The 17,652-nt window shown below is 39.6% G+C and overlaps 1 protein-coding gene across 49 annotated transcripts in view; it reads right to left on the bottom strand.

The window, feature by feature from the left end:
- rims2a (regulating synaptic membrane exocytosis 2a) overlaps positions 1–17,652 on the bottom strand; it is a 126,479-nt gene that overhangs the window by 26,648 nt on the left and 82,179 nt on the right. For 35 of the 49 annotated variants that reach the window (XM_067509671.1, XM_067509675.1, XM_067509672.1 and 32 more), the window contains 6 exons: positions 16,111–16,249; positions 14,066–14,182; positions 13,181–13,297; positions 10,133–10,318; positions 8,557–8,663; positions 1,642–1,674 (listed from right to left, as the gene is read on the bottom strand). In XM_067509671.1, coding sequence (XP_067365772.1) covers positions 1,642–1,674; positions 8,557–8,663; positions 10,133–10,318; positions 13,181–13,297; positions 14,066–14,182; positions 16,111–16,249 — 699 coding nt within the window. The remainder of the gene's footprint in view (positions 1–1,641; positions 1,675–8,556; positions 8,664–10,132; positions 10,319–13,180; positions 13,298–14,065; positions 14,183–16,110; positions 16,250–17,652) is intronic. The other 14 variants (XM_067509676.1, XM_067509706.1, XM_067509722.1 and 11 more) reach the window with 8 other exon arrangements.

Genomic DNA, 17,652 nt, shown 5'->3' with positions numbered 1-17,652 from the left:
CAAAATGACAATAATCAGTCGCCACCGAACTATGACTAATGCACCTGCATCTCCTATCTGTCAACTTGCACTGTCTCTACTTTTGTGTCATATGATGGCAATGATAAGCTGAAGATGATGTGCACATACAGATGCCATGCACACATACAGTACTGTATATGCTTGTAGCTACACATGGAGACAAAGAAAAAGCAATTCAGGCTGGGAGCAAATGAATGACGGCATAGATGCAGCAAAGTGAGACATTTTTCTTCGACTGAAGTTTATTCTTCTTGCTTCTCTTTTGGCCAATTAGTTATCTGCACTCCTTAAATAATATTGCACAGCCTAAACAGTCCAACATCTTCTAAATGACAGGGTCCACACATCTTTTCTGTGATTTGGATCTTTACATACATATCAGAAAACAGAGTAGCTAGATGGGTTTATTTTTAAGGGTCCTTTAGTTTCTGGCACAAGCTGTGATTCATTGATATATAATTAAGATAAAAGAAATAGTCATATTGGTCTCCATTTCTTGGGGTTAGGGTTAGGTGACAAAATTATTACCACTTTTATGTCTGTATGGAAAATACGAAGCTGCAATGAGTAGCTAACTATCTTAGCTTAGCACAAAGGGAAGATGACCATTATAACTCTCTAAATAATATCATTTTTTTCTTTATATTCTGAGAGTCTCTGGAGGTTGTCTGGGAGCAATACCAAGGCGAGATACTGGGAAACTAAGACATCTTGGGGATGGATGAAATTAATTAATTTTTAATTTTTATTGAAGTGAATGTGCCAAAATAGAGTTGGACATACACCAATCAGTCATTACATTATGACAAAATGTGCAATTTAATGCAATCCAATACAGTCGCTTTGCTATGAATTCTACATTTACAAGGTTATCATTTCTTAAATTTTGGGTTGAAACTGTCAGAAAGGTGATCATTTTACTTTGTGTTTATTATTTAGTTAGTGGAGTCGTACTGAGAGTATTATATGAAGAAGTGGTTTTAATGTTTTGGCCACCGTATTTAAAATGAAAAGGTAATAAAAACACAGTAGACATATAAACTCTCTGACAGTTTCAACCTAAAAACCGAGAAATTGTAACCTTGTAAAAGTAGAATTCATGGCATAGCCACTGTACTGGATTGCATTAAATTGCACAGGTGCTCATAATGTTATGCCTGATCGGTATATTTTGTCAATCATGTTCAAGCACATAGCCACAAAATCAAGAGGGAAGTGCTGATAATTTATTTCCACAGAGATTGTAATCTAAATCCTGCTCTCATAGACTGACAGTATTTCTTTCTTTATAGGAACAAAATAACACTCATGGCAAGACCTGCTATGAAATAATAGCACGAGCATGACCATGAGCGTGATTCTATGAACTAAAAGCCCATAAAGTCAGTCTGCATGAAAAGCAGTACAAAATGACAGAGAAGCCTGAAGCATCATCTACAGAACAATTAACAGCGCAAACAGCACAAGAGAATGGAGGCAAGTGAAGCAGTAAAAGAAAAAACAAGTGACATGAGGGGAGGTGAATAAAGTAGGGCAAGCCAGGAAGTCGTACAAGGTGAATGAAAGTAGAAGAGAAGCTGAGTTGGTAAAAGAAAAGGGGAAGAAGAAGAAGGGACACACCTGAGTTCGTCCAACTTGGTGCGTCCGTGTCTTCTGAGATCACATTACAGAATGAACAGACACAGAGGAGAGAAGGATGGATGTGAGAGGATGCACAGAGGGGAAAGAGGGGAGACAGAGGAGGAGAGGGGGAATAGTGGGAGGTCGACGCCATCATGGTGATCATCGATTATGCCAGGTGTGGAGGGTCACAGTGAAGTAAAAGGGGATGGAAGGTTGGGAAGGATGGGGACACAACACAACAACAGGACGACATGACAATGACAAATCAACAAGCAAAGAATACACAAACAAAATCATAGAGTAGACTAAGAACACGCAAACTCCACCATGGGCACAGTAAGAGATCAAAAAAGAGTAAGAGGGTGCGAGGCCGGGAAAGGCTGAGGTAGAAGTTAAGAGTCAAGTTATTAGGAATTAGAAGGGGGGGGGGGGGGGGGGGTTGGGAAGGTGAGGTTCTGTGCTTTAAAGGAAAAAAGTGCTGAAAGAGTAAAGAGATGTTAATGTACCGAACCAGAGAGAAACTCCAGACCTCTGAGGATAGGAGGGGAGAAAGGGGAAGGAAAAGAGGGTAGGAGAAGTGGATGTCACTTGAGTCTGCATGGGGTAACTGTGGGGAGAAAAAAACCAACAGAAAGGAAAACTAAAACCCAAAACAACACAAACTGAAAGCACAGAGCAGCGAGCACACAAAAGAGAGCCAACTATCTGACAAAGTCTCAGCAAGAAATGTCGAAATTGACTAACATCGCCTGTTTGCACACTGATGTGCACACAAACGCGCGCACACACACACACAAACACACAGGCATCAGCTTCATTATATATCTCAAGGGTTACACAACAGCAAGATCGACTGACTTTAATCAGGCATCTCTGTAGCAACATATTTTCCTTCACTGAACATATTTTATGTCCTTCCTTCCTCTTACTCAGCCCGCTAAGCCTCAGAATGATCCTGAAGACGATTTGGCTTCCTTCATTTCTCTTTGTTTGCTACCAATATGTTATGTTCTTTCATTTCTCTCTCTCAGAGATCAAGATACTTCCATCAGTTTTTTGAGTCTTTGTAAGCAACAACACACCACAACACCTCAGTCTGTAAACTCAACAGAGGGAACGGTATAAAATCAATGCTGTCAATCATCTCCCCCAATAACATGTCTGTAAAGTCTCCCCAGAGAGACTGTGCATGCAGTCGTAAACCACTGCTGACATCTGGGGGCCTAAAAAGCCCACTCAGCTCAAACCTAATGCTCATAGCCTTTTACACAGAATTTGCACCGAGCTCAATTAGTGCTCCATTAGGGTGAACAAGTGTCACATGAATAAAAAGACAATGTGAGACATCTGCCTCACCAGCTTCCATCTCTTTGCCGCAGTTAACATCACCTCATTAGGGAGTAAAATGATAATCAAGAGAGCGAGCAATTTTTCCCTCTTACTTCGACAGCATCATGTAGGTCATCAGGATAATGGACTTATATATTAAGATAGTCAGTCAGTATGAAAAAGTCTCCTGTGGCCAGTGGGATAATAGTGTATGTTATTAATATACCATATTTAACACAACTGCCTCCAAATGATAAATTACTCCAAGACACCAGCACCAGACACGACAACACGTTAAATACAGTAGTAAAACAATTGTAAATATTGATACATGGACTAGCATAATAAGTATATTAATAATGTTGTTACTAAACTTCAGTTGTGGGACTTTCACAGCTGTGAATGAGTCATTCCATCCTGCATGGATCAGGCTCAGGGTTACTAAGGCATGATGAATGTTAAATGTGAGCTGAACTGTAATGAGACTGACACTAGAGCTGTCAAGTTCAATAATCTAATAATTGGCAATATTATAAAAAAACAAACAATAAACTAATATTATGACCTATTAGCTAGGTATTAAAAGGGTGAAGCCTTATTTGTGGAGCACAGTATACATGTTTAGCTAGATCTACAATATACAAGTTAAGTTAGTGCTAGCACGAGACTCATTGTCAATCCATCCTGTTCTGCCGATCTCTCCCTCTCCTTGCTCTGATTTTCTTCCATCTGCTACATTAAATTCCACAAAGCTCTGCCCAGCCCTTCAGGTACTCATCATCATCATCATCATCATCAGGTATATAGAATAACAATTTGCAAAAACAACCAAAGATAACTGAAAATCCCTGACTGGTTAGAAGAGAGAGCAGACATTGTTGTTTAACTATGTTGATTTGTCATCAATTAAGTCTCAAGAAAGATTTGTTTAAATTACATGCTATTTTAGGCATGGTACTCTAGGCAAAATCCTCACTTTTATACAATTTATTTTTGGTTAAATGCTTCCATTATATTTGGTAATTTGATATTTTTCTGTACAATTCTTACGTACAATTTAAACATGTTTCTGCCTAAAATAAACTGCATCTAAAGCCACCACAGCAAATCCGATCCTACAGGCACAAAAAAAAATCGGAAACTGACATAAGAGGTAAAAATAAATGAGGAATAATGTAAAGGGAGATGAAGACCTGTTTTTATAGGAGCACATTGAGTCAATACACCACAGATAGCACTTCAAGACACTGTGATGTCATTACCTTAGCAACACATTCTCTGCTTCTCTGCAAATACTGTACAGTATATCGATGGGGCATCTCATTAGATGTAACTTGAATACGATTTTTAAAGTATGACACAGTGCAAGAAAAATCTACAGAAATCTCAGTTCTCTGAGAAAATCACACATAGGAGGAGGAAACAGGAAAACAGATGGATGTCATCAAAAGGGTGACCTGGGCCGGTAGGTTTAAAAAAATCCTGAAAACACAACAAGCCAATATCTGTAGCTCAGTTGGTAAGGAAGCTTCTAAACCCCTGTGTTGTGTTTGCGTGGCAGCTGCCATCACCAATGTGTGAGTATTTGAATGGGTGAATGAGAAGCAACACTGTTGCTAGTAGACAAGTAACCATTTAGGCACATGCTTGTTTCATTATTTCTAGCATCTAGCTTCTGCTTTTACATTGTCCAGGTCTCTCTTTGGTGAAAAACACAGAACCCATAGAAAATGTTGCAGAAAAGCCATCAAGAAAACTTTATATGTAACTTTATATATAAGAGTTTGAAGATGCACACCACTAATTGAGTGCATGAACAACAAACAACCAACTACCTTCTGTAAATGCAAAGTAAACACTGCTCATGGCTGCTGCATGTCACATGGCATGTTTTAAAAGAAGTAGTTTTACATGAACTTGCTGCAGATAGCATTCCATTTTCTGATTGCTGTGACCATATTGTCAGGGTTGCATTAAATCGGTTGTTTATTGTTTGTGAACTCTTATTATTCATTATAAAACAAGTATAAAATTGCATCCGAGTAAAATATTGCTTTGAAAGTGACAGAAATCCACACCCAGACCAACCAACCAACCTGTGTCAGCGAGTGAGGGGTGTGGCTGCTGTGTCCCTCCATCAGACAAAGAGCCATTTAGCCCTCGCTGCTGGTCTTCCCAAGTCACCTCTACACACAAGCGCATAAACATAGACACATACACAAGCACACACACACAAACACACACACAGGCTTACTGGTTTGGACACAGGACGGGCCTCAATTAAGTGGGCCTTTTCTATCAAGCACAAAATGTCCCTTTCCCAGTTTAATCTCTAAACGAAATCTCTACAACGTTTAAAAACAATGTACATATTAAATCCATTGTGTATATTGTGCAATGATGATATGAATAACTGCCACTTCAGCACTGAAATCATGAACAGCTCCTCAAAGACTGTGAACATTCTGCCATCTGCTGGTCAAAAGAAGTAACAGGGTGCACATACTCCTCAGTATTTCTACAGCAAAGTAAAATGCACATAAATCACTAAATAAAACAATTAATTATTCTTAGTTTTTTAATATACACTAGTATATACTGTCGTGACACTGTGGTTACTGATGGAAAAAGGGGTGGGACTGAGACTTGCCACTACCGTACTGTATAGGGCCTATGTGTCAATGTCTAATTGAAATGACTTTTTTTACTGTGAAAATCAAAAGCTCTGTCTTATTTTTATTAGTTATTACTAAAGTAGACAAAACAACAGCTCTAAGGCCTTAAAGAAGTTAGAAGAGAGACTACATGTATTAACGTTGGCTTTAGCTCCATACGGCACAATTCTGAAATTTCATTGTGCATCCAATGTAAACAATGTTTGGATCAGGCTCAATATTTCTCAATGATGGAACATGTGAAAACAAGGAAAGTTTTAATTACAGGAACAATTAAACCTGCTATAGCAAATTAGAAGGCAAAACAACTCAGAGTAGTCAAGTATGGAGAATGACAGGCATTAGTGAATGTCACACATGAACAACTTGTGTTGGCCGAGAAAATCCACACAGCAAAGTCACACTATCACACTTTCCAGACAACTTGCCTTTCCTCCCATTTACCGGTAGGCCATGGGGTTTCTCCTCACAGTCTGCTGCTAGTAGAGAGACAGATGGAGGCTCATGTAATGATGCACCTCTGAAACCCACAGTACTGGAAGTATACTGTACTGTACTATAGCTAATACCATTTATACTGTTGTTTTATTTATTTTTAAGTTGTACACACAAACACACAGCTATCCCAGGAGCCAATACCCAGTAGTAGTTTGCATATAGAAGCTACCAGACAAAAACTGTATGAACCTTTGATTAATTACACTGTACAACGTGTGGTTAACTGCACCATACATTTGTTACTGTGATATCAACACATTCTCATGGCAGCATTTAGCCCTTAGAACACAATCCAGTTCAAGACTGAATATAGAAAACTTAAAAACAGAATTTAGATTATTTTGGGACCTAAAAAAATACCCACTGAGTCAGTTCACACTTCAGCTATAACACTGTTGTGTAATAGCACCACGCAGTTATAGAACAGAAGCATGCCACATAAACAGATGGGAAAGAAGGAAGTGGAAACTGTGGGGAAGTTTAGTTTCTTCCAATATTCCGGCCATTCATTCAAAAATAAAAACAGATTCTACCTCCCAAACACAGCTTGTGCTTATTTTTTTTTTTTATTTTGTGTTGTGAATGAACATGAAGTAACTGTTTTTTTAGGCAGCATCACATATTAGAGATTAAAAAGATTGAAACACATTGCTTTAGGACAGGTTTAAAGGCTGTTTCTGTAGTAAACACACCTGGTTGGCCATTTGGGGGTTCAGTTGCCCCAGTTTCCTCCCGTGCTCCCTGTAAAGAGGCTTCTAAACATAAACAGATAACATACCATTCTATTATGTATGTGCAAGAATAAGCTATGACTGAACTTTGATGTACAGCAAGACAAAGAGGTAGCAGTCTAGCTATTCTCGTACCAATGGGCATTAATATGAATCTAGTCCAAAAAGGCTACATAGACACACGCACATGCACACGCATGCACACACACACTTTTGCACTACATAAGCTGTGCGCCATATGGCTCTTTGGGAGCTACAGCGCAAGGTCAGATGAATAACCCCCTCACTACATACACACTGCCACTGTCCTGAAAGAAACAATCGAAAAAGAGAGCCACACACACACACACACACACACACAGAGAGAGAGAGAGATAAGAACACAAAAAAGGAGAAGTGAAACATGGGAAAAGTGAAACCTGACTCACAGAAACAGAAAAAAGAGATGCTAGGTAAGAGATAATAAACAAGGAGAAAAGGGGCCACAGAGAGGTGACAGAGAAGTCCAGACAGAGAGAACTTCAGAGAGAAAAGGGAAGATAAGAAAGAAGGATAAAAAGAGAGAGAGAGTCAGACTGGTTGGTGGGATTACAGAAAACAGGGAAAGCCCTCTTCTTCACTGACAATGATGAAAGAGTTCTGCAAGTGCTTTGACAAGTTCTCCACATCTGCCTGATCTTTCTCCCAGTCATTCCCTCAAACTGCAAAGCTACACCACTCTATGTTTTTCACAGCATCTGATGCAAAGACAAAGGAGATTAATCAGTGCTTTCGTAGCTGTACTTATTAAAGTACTCGTCCCGGGTTGCAACAACAGACAACATAAAGGAGTGCTGAGGAACAAAAGTGACTTCAAATATCACTTAGTAGTTATGAAGATGTGGAAAGTTTAAACTTTTATGCCTTAATCATAGAAATTTCACCCATTTAGCAGACGGTAAAGCAATATGTTAACTTTGTAACATAACTCAGCAGTCCAAATAGATTTCCAAGATAAATAAATAATCTACAGCATAACTCGAAATAATACACAAGGAGACTACAGTACTACATAACGGGGTATCATCAACTGCAGAATTCAGACAGACCTACAGGTAAGTACAACACAATGTCACAGCACATCTCAACTGTACATTGGACACAGCTGCAAAAGAGGGAGGGGCCCAGGGAGCACAGAATAAGCTCCAGGGAACCCAGCCACCCCCTGTTGCAGACAGGGTTTGGTGTCTTCAGAGTAAGGTGTGGCTGAAGCAGCACTCCCTGTCTGAAAGACTAAACCCACACATTTAGCTACAGACCTTTACAAGGCTCCGTTCCTTCGTCTCCATCTTCTGAGAGAGAAATGGCAAAGGAACCGAGTGGAGATGTTATGGGTGGCAGGCAAAAGTAGACACCAATGAGACATTAACCAAAGAGCAACCCTTGCATTTATTACACATTTTATAGCTTGTATGGATGGAGTTCAAGAATGTCATGATTTTCTGTCAAACGTAAGGTGTCCGAGTCAGCAACTGGCGTAGAAAAGCTTGTCTTTGGACCCAAACAGTTAGATCGCCAAAATAAAAACTGCATTATTACCGCACTAAAGAAAAAGATATCCTCACTCAGTAAACATGCACACGACTCCCTCCAGAGACAGGAAACCTGTAATACAAATAGAGAATGACCAGGTGACTTACTTCTGTCTTTCCCAGTGAGTGGAAGCTGTGGTAGTTGACGTCCTTGTCTACTCAGCATAGGGGTACTTGTGGGACTGGTTTGGACTGATCCACTGCGAGGATGTGCCCTGTATGATGACAAAAGTAATAGACACTGGGGTGAGACACTGATCATGACACAAGGTGATGCTGGATGCAGGGCCAGGCCATGTTGCACCCACATCACAGTTTGAGAACAGGAAAACTTTTTACATTTTTATAACACAAGTGTGGGCAACATAAAAAGTGACATGATTTAATACACTTACTAGTATCACTTAGTAATTCATTTAGTTTACTGTATATATTTTTTAGATCAGGCTGAACCAGAGGTCATCATTGACAGCAATTGTAGGGATGCATGGAGTAAAAGCTGTATTTATCTCCAAATACAAAACCAATGCACACGGCAGTGATGTTTGGCACATGGCATGGGAGTGAAGGGATATTGTAGGAAACTGAGCTGCAATAAAAGATGCCAAGTGTGAATTGCATGTACGGTCGACTCTTTAAGCTGCAAGGAGAGAACTGTTCGATGCAGAAACAGGAGACCAGTGCGACCATGCATTCAGACTGGCCCCAAATAGCTTTGAATGACAACAAAACAAAAAAACAAAAAAAAAAAAAAACAGAATGCCATCACAGGATACACAGCATCAGTTAATGTTAGTAATGAAACCAAAGTAAACATTCGGCCCATCACTGCTATACGTACGCAAGCGTATGAGCAGTGTGTTCCAAATTAAAATAATTCAGCACGCCATCTTCGGTGTCAGGATTGTCGTGCCTGGGACATGTGTAAAAAAATACAGCACCAGCTCTTTTGGGGACAAGAAAAGAAAGTAGCTAGGTTGATTACTTGTGAGGAGTAGGTGGATGGGGTGAGGTGAGGTGGAGTGAGGTGAAGCAGGAGTGCAGGGTACTGGAAGGGTGGGAGGTAGGTGGTAGTGATGTAGGATTTCTGGGTCATTATGTGAGTTAGTCAAGCTTGGGGTGGGTAGGAGCTCATGGGACTGGGTCTGTCTTGTTTTAGTTGTACAAAACTTTCAGTTATAGAGATGCTTAGCAAAAGTGGAGCTGCTCTGGGGGCAGAAATAAGACCCAATGTGAGAGACATACTAACAGAGCTTTTCACATGTACTGAATACTATTTTAATAATGACCTCTTATTTGATTAATTTGTTACTAGAACATGACAGTTTCTAACTAGTAAGCTACCTACTGTAGCTCATCTAAATAGGGTAATTTGAAACTATTCGTGTACACTTGGTGGCTAATTAACCAACATGGCCAGTGTTAATTACTGGCCCTTACTATGTCTGCATAGCATATTTCCCCATTACACAGTATAATATTAGGTTCACGTATTGACTGGGCTTTACTCTAATAGTTACTTGCCCAAACACTGTGGCTCTTTGGTTTACTTATTGATGTTCTAACCTAATGTTTAAATTATTTCTCCCTCCAGAGTAGCTGTGCCTCAGGGAAATGTTTGCACATCTAAAACTTTAGTCTGCTTCTGTGCTAAGCTTGTTAGCGTTTCCAATCTGGGTCACACCTCGTCAAGGCAGGTGAGGGGGGGGCGGACCTCCCAGATGGCAGAGACGGCATGGACCTCATGAGCGAAGAGTCGTGGGGACGTTCAGTGGAGCGCGAGCGGGATGTGGGGCGCTCTATAGTGGGCCGCTGGTCTGCAGAGCGGGACCTGCTGTGATACTCGTGTCTATCCATGGCTCCATGGTTCCTACAGATGTTATTGAGAGATAGGTAGGCACTCAGTGGGACTCCAGCAGGGCAGTGGGAGCATGCTTGCACGGTGGACAGTTTAGAGGGCACAGCAATTCACTGCACCCTCAAAACACCTCTAAAGTGCATGTGTTTAAAGACTATGTCTGTGCTTTTGGATGTTTTAGTCCATTTACAGTATTAACTTTACCTCTACCGCTCTACCTCATGCGACTGTGGCACAGGAGGTAGAGCGGTAGAGCGGTCGTCCACCAATCCCACAGTTGTTGGTTCGATCCCCGTCTCCTCCGGTCACATGTTGAAGTGTCCATGAGCAAGACACTGGACCCCAACTTAGTTGCTATCGGTGAGTGTCCCCATCTGTATGAGTGCATCTGTGTGTGTGTGAGATTGTGAGTTTGAATATAAGTACATACCATTTACCATTTACCACTTAAACTCAGTCAGTTGTATGAAAACTTGGATCTTGGATTAAAAAAGAGAAATATATATATTCATAAGCAGATGTTTGTCCTGTATTGGATCTCATTTCCTCATGTAGGAAGCTAATTCAAAGATATAGAATTTTACTGCTTGCTTTGAAAACAAGTTGACCATAATGTCAAGCATACAGTATGATGCTCAGTGAGAGGACTAAAACATGCAAAAATACCTGATATGTGCCTAAAAGTGAATGAACAACATTATTTAAGAGTCTAAAACACTTTGTCGAAACTTTCATCTTTAAAAACCTCTAGTTTGCTGAACTGCATGTAAAGTTGAGAAAAACGTTGTATTTGTATTCCAGTACAAAGAATTTTTTTATGTGGTTTACAGTATATATGGATAAGCTTACATGCAATTCTTTGCAAACCTGTCTTAAAACTTGTTTTGTATATTGTTTTCCATTACTGGGTGAATTACCTTAATTTAAAAGTGGAGAGTATGGACAGAGAGTAGTTTATTAACAGTGGAGTGATCACAATGTGTACAACTGGTAGGGATGTGTTTTTTGTATGGGTGTGTGTAGGCATTTGCAGTTTGTTTGAGGTAAAGTGAATGTGAGGGAAAGTGTGTGTTTACAATGAATCTGAATTGTTAGAGCTGTTATTTCCTGCAAAAATTCCCAGCCATTATTTTTTGTCACAGTGAAGATGAAGGCAAATCTTGTTCTGAAGAGCTGGTAAAAGAAAGCAGGTGAGATTCTCAACTTGGAAAATCATTGATAGAGTGCAGAGATACGTAAATATTAAAATAAAACAGAAAAGAAAAATAACTTTTTTATAAAACTGCAACACACTGAACATATCAAAAAAGTGAACAGAAATGTTCAACTACTCAGCATGCACACTGGGAGACATCTTTAGCCTTTCAAAAGTCACAAAGTACTTATGTTTCACAGAACAAGCATTAAAGTAAAACATCATTCCCATTTCATTCTAATGTAAGTGTCTTCACAACAGAGGGCTAATTGACACTGATAGACTTATGTAATGACAAATAATTTCGAGAATGTGGCAGAAAAATTGTAATCTTTTAAAGTAATAAATTAAAAAAATGGTAGTGTGTGGCCTTTTGTAGTATGAAACATTGTCCAGTAGAGAAAATATCTTTTATGTCTGACTTTGGGGGGGTCTGTTTCAAATATCTAGTTGTAATTTCAGGGATGTAGCAATGACAGACGCATACTTAACTGAATTCGCATATTGCTCACTGCCTCGCTTTGAAATAATGTAAAACTTCTCTGTTTGGAAAGCTATACTTTTAAAGCTTATCAGTGGAGGCTTTGTATCACTCAAGCTATACTTTGAGGCAGTGTGCATAAAAAGTATACAGGGGGAAATCACCTAAACAAATTCCACCAATGTTCTTTGTTACTTATCAGTCTTGTTTTCCTTTTCACATGCCTGCTGTTTGTTCATTCAGCCCTTGTTTCTGTTCAAACCTCAGTGTTGCTTTTGCTTTGCCTGAGTGCAGGCAGAAACAAACTGTATGTATGAAAAATAATGTAATGCAGTTTAGTTAAAAAAGGGTGAGAAAAACATATGGAAAGCTCTTGTTAATGGGTATCTCGGCTTTAGGCCGTTTCTGAAGTCAAGCCAAGTTGGGCCTTGGGGAAAGTTTATGACACTTGAATACAGTCAGTCAAGCTTTTGGGCTGGGTTCTAAGGACTCATCACTTTTTTCCTCCTAGAGAGGAAAGAAACAGCAAAAAAGTCAAGTTATTCCTGGCTAAAAGCCAGATGGCACCAGGTGGGAAGATTAAAGAAGTGGAGTCATTTATTGTGTTTCTCTGGAGGGGGCAATGCAAGTTGTTTCCTGTTATTAGTTGACCAGGACACTGGCATGGGTCCTGGGAATGAATGGGTGTCAACGGGACTTGCAATGGATATCTGGAATGGTCCAGCAGCCCATTCAGACCAGACACAAGAAGCCAAAGGGCAAACACTGAATTTAAAAGGCTACTGTGCAGCCCAGAGCTATGCATCAGAGATGCCACTGTATGGGTGAGCAAAAAGCAGCTACCAATAACATGTGATAGGACAACACTAGCAATCACACACATCACATAAACAAAGACACTAACAAAAAAAACAGTCAAGTGCTGGCCAGTACGTCACTAAACAGCCAGTATACATACAGCTGACATCAGCAACACAAATAGCTCTGTGCCTGAACATACAGTGCAAATGCAGTTGTGTACAATTACTGTACATCTACACAACGTCAGAGCTGTGATGACTCTGTAACAAAAAGTGATATCAGACAGGATATCATTTCTGTCATCACATGTATGACCACGGTTAAATTAAAGACGAACGAGTGACAGCTTGAGGAGACCACAAGATGGCAGATGCACAGATACCGTGCATGTCAATACCTCTCATAGTCATAGTTGGAGGAGTAGGCACCCTCAGAATAGGCGCGGGCCATCCTAGTGGACCGCAGTAACCTGACTGCTTCCTCTCTGCAGATCGGGTACACACGACGGTTGCGGCTGGCGAAAAAATATCACAACTAGTCAGCATTTCAGGGTTTTTTAGTTTGTTTGTTTTGTTCGTGCAGGTAACAAAAAACCTGCGTAAGTGGTTGGAATGCCATTTTAAAATTCTCCTTTAGACTGTCCCAGTAATTACACATAAATGTATAGCTAATATAAAGTACTATATACTACACATACAACCATGTTGTACACACCTCTGCTGGACAAAACTTCACAACCATAGAACACATCCATTTTCAGTATTGCCAAAGTCACTCTTCTGGTGGACAAGATAACAGGACACGTTTTCTCCTCTAGGAATAGCACATACTCAAATGGAAAATGCTTGAAGCAAAATTAGAGGAATGCTCTCATGTTATGAAGTGGTGAAAAGAGAGTAAGCAATGCTGATAGTGGATGGTTAAACTGTCTGGCCAAAGAATCGCCCATTTTCTCTTCATTGTACTACTGAAAAGCCACATTGTATATATTTAATCTTCTAAAGAGGAAATATATACACTTCAACACAACATTTATGGCACTGACAATGGCTAAGTTAAATGAAATGGCCTCTACAATTTTGGTGTGATAGTTCACCGTGGTTCTACTCAGCGGAATTACCCGTCCCCTGACATAGCGCCATAGTGTCAGTGCCATGTGAGCCACACGGAAATGAAAGGTTTCCCATAGGAAAGGAGGGTTTGTGGCCTGGAGAGGGGGGGCATGGACTGAACAGTGGAAGTGCAGAGATGGGGCTTCATGCAAGCTCAGGTATATGTCTACCTGGGGTCCTTCTGAGGATCATCAATACGCTGAGTATGTCTGTTTCGAGGTAGGGTGAGAAAATGGCTGTAACCACATGGAGGAAGGAGAGAAGACAGAGATGGATCTAAGATGGCACTGAGGAAGAAGCAGAAGAGGAGGAGAAAAGGAGAGAAGGAGGATTGGAGAGTCATGGGCAGACAGTTGAAGGGGTGAGGGTAGATTTTTCCAAAACATGGGATGTAAAGACAGAGAGAAAACTTATAAAGGTTAATGTAACAGTTTTAAAGAGGAAAACAGGAGCAAGATAAGACAGGCTGGGAAATGGGATGGTAAGGAGATGACTTCCTCTGGATAACCACAACAACAGATGAAAGTGGTGCACCCAAAATACCAACGGAATGCACAAAGAAATCAAATCAGCACAGTTCAAAAACCTAAATCTGCATGGTGTCCCTTCTGATGAATGGTTGAACAACTTAGGACGATACACATTGCATGAGATTTCTTGTTTGACAAACATATCTCAAAAAGTACTTAAAAAACAAACAAACAATGGCTTTATGAAAGGCTCAAAAAGTTCCAAATGACATTTCTGGGATAAATCCAAATTCTCCATGACTCATTTCCTGTGTCATTTTCAACTGTTTTCAATAAATAAGTAGGTTCTTTTAATTAAAGCAACTGAAATACACTCAAGTTATCACTGTCCCAGACAATTTAGATAAGTGCGTTTTGTGCGTCTGACACTGATTTAGGCCAAGGTTCAGAAATTTCAAATAAAGTTAATTGGACAGGGGAAAGTAGTTGCAGCCTGGCAGTGCCAAGGCTATGATTGGACTCTTGGAGCAACATTTTCCAAACCTCACAGAAAATAAGTGCTGATGGGGGATAACTGACCACTTTCATTGACCACCTCTTGGATAAAGAAAGTGGCAAACACACAGATACTATACATTGTAATAAGCATTTACAACATTGGCTCAAAATGTTTCCTACATAATTTCAGCATCCTGGATGGAAGATGGTATAAAACCACTTACTTCTCTAAAGCAGTGTACACTTAACCAATCCTGGTGTCTGGTGTTAATTGTGACTTTTTTTTTTTTTTTATGAATTAGTGAAGTTTCAACTTATTTTGTATGTTGAAGATTCATACTTTTAATTCAGTAGTTGCGACATTCATTTGTTTTTACGTTAATGACCATCTTGGTTTTGTAGGTTTATAGTGATACATTGTGTATACTGTGCATTCGAAAGGAAGACAAACGAAGCCGGTTTGAAGTTATAGTGAGTCCACATATGTGAACTACTGTAATTATTTCTGAGAAAAGGAGAAGATTGCTCTTGCTTAAAAGCAGAAATCGTGCATAAGAGCACTGTACATGTGCACCGTACATAAACATCTCCCTGCACATCTACTCATTAGCTCTTACTTGTGCTAGGCAGCATATGTTCATGCATGCCTGCATATATGCATTCACCTACAGTACACTGGACACGTAATCTAGAGACTTTGTGTTTACCTGTCACGAGAGTAGTTATGTTCAGATACACTGTGGAGGTCCTCTCTACTGAATGAGTTGTACGGAGAGGGCTTAACGTCAAAGGGTCGATCCAGAAGTGGACTGGATTGTGTAGTTTTCACACCACATGTTGCCCCCTACTGGCCAGGCTGCACATGGCCTCATGTTAAACTGAGGCATTTATTGTAATGCAAGAAATGCTACACCCTGTGTGATGAGCACTGTTCGAGTCATGATGCAGGACTTTGAAACAAAATAAAAATTTTATTTCAAACTAATCTGAAACAGCATATCATCCAGCTAAGCTACTAAAGCCTGCATTTTTTTTTTTACATCTAACAAAACTTTGTGGATTCTTCAGTAAAAACTTGAATATATGTAAAAAAAAAAAAAAAAAGTATCTTCAGCAATTTTTCAAGAAAGACAAACATGTGGCATAAGATATAATTATTACGTGAATATCACATAAAAACAAAAAATAAATAAACAGAACATACAACATGTGTGTGTCAGCCCAGGGGTGAGGTGAGCATGAGTTACCTGGAGGGTGGGGGAACACTGGGAGAGCGTGACCGTGCCCTGTTTATATCAGCTGACCGAGAGCAGTGGTTAGAGGACATCACCTGTTCGGGGACAGACAACGTGGAGCTCTGGAAGTCTCTGCCATTAGTCCGAAAGTCTGTGAAAATACAGTAAGAGTGGTATAATAAAGTTATGGAGGGATAAGCTCAAGGAGAAAGATGTTTTGTAACTAATTTATATAATGACACCTAGATATGCAGAGTTAGATTTATATTTACAAAATGGAATTATGTTTTAAGTTAACTGTACAATTGTCTGAATGTGGACGTCCTGTGTTTTTGAGTGAGTGATCTGCAGCTATATATGCAACCTTGGTAGTGAAGTGAACTTTCAAAAACAATACTAAATGTAGTTCTGCACAGGTAAAAAACTGCTTTCATAATGCTGATCTGCGACATTCCAAAACTGAGAACTAGGTGCAATTCATGTGCTGTGTTAACAGTGTGCATTAAACATGAAAATAGCCTTTAAAAGTTAAAAAACATTATAATGAATAATCTCTGCAAGGCTGATTAGTTCACTGATCTTGAAAGAAGTTCATTAACCATTAATCAAACACGGCTTGCAGCCACGGTTTAGGCCAGTGCTTAGTGGTATTAAAACTGACTGATATTCAATAGAGTGCATAGCACACTAAAATGAAATTTAAAAAACCAAAAAAACCAAAATATGGATGAGATGGAAAAGTAGTACAAATTGGAGGCACAGTAATAATGAGGAAAGGCTGACCATCTTATAAGAAAGTTTGATTAATTAATGTAAGATTGTCTTATTGATGGGAGCCGCGTACATAAAGTAGCAGTTGGATTTAAAGTTAAATCAATCTTGATCACCAATGGACCCAAGTCAGTTACTGAAATTGGAACACGCACTGGTTTTGAAACTCTCTTGTTTTGTTAAACCAAAGCCAAAACAAGAATAAACGGGTCATCTGCATCCCATTTGATTCATTATGATGCATATTGGGTTTAACAGGAAAACATCTGCTGCTTTTTAAACTCCAAAACGGAACCTCACAATTCGTGCCCTACGCTTCCTATTAACATGCTTTATGCAGGATTGTCCACGCCTGTAAAGCACACAGTGTACTGTACAAAGGACAGAATCTTTAATGACAATCAATAGGATTTTAAAAGCTGTAAAGTGGCGCACCAGTAAGGAAGAGGGGGGCAGAACTCTGTGTGTGCAAAATGAGAGTAAACTTCTAAAATCAAATTGCATGAAAAATCACCTTTTAAAGACAGCACAACATGTGCATTAATTACTAATGTGCACCTCATTTATAAAAGCACCTGCTGTATTTGTGTACGTGTGCATGTAGCAGTCAATTAAAATCCTAGCAGTTAGTCTACCATAAAATTAAAAGTACTGAAAACATCGTTTTTTTTTCCTCATTTGAAAATAATAGTGTCAGCAGTTTGATGAAAAGACTGCAGGATAAACTCAGATGTGGTACAGCTCGAATACTGAGGTGAGTGCAACCAGAGCTGAAGGGGTATT

Source organism: Channa argus, chromosome 7 (genome assembly GCF_033026475.1).
Source record: "Channa argus isolate prfri chromosome 7, Channa argus male v1.0, whole genome shotgun sequence".
Classification (NCBI taxonomy): domain Eukaryota; kingdom Metazoa; phylum Chordata; class Actinopteri; order Anabantiformes; family Channidae; genus Channa; species Channa argus.
The sequence above is the reverse complement of the archived record's forward strand: the minus strand, read 5'-3'. Positions and strand labels throughout refer to the sequence as shown.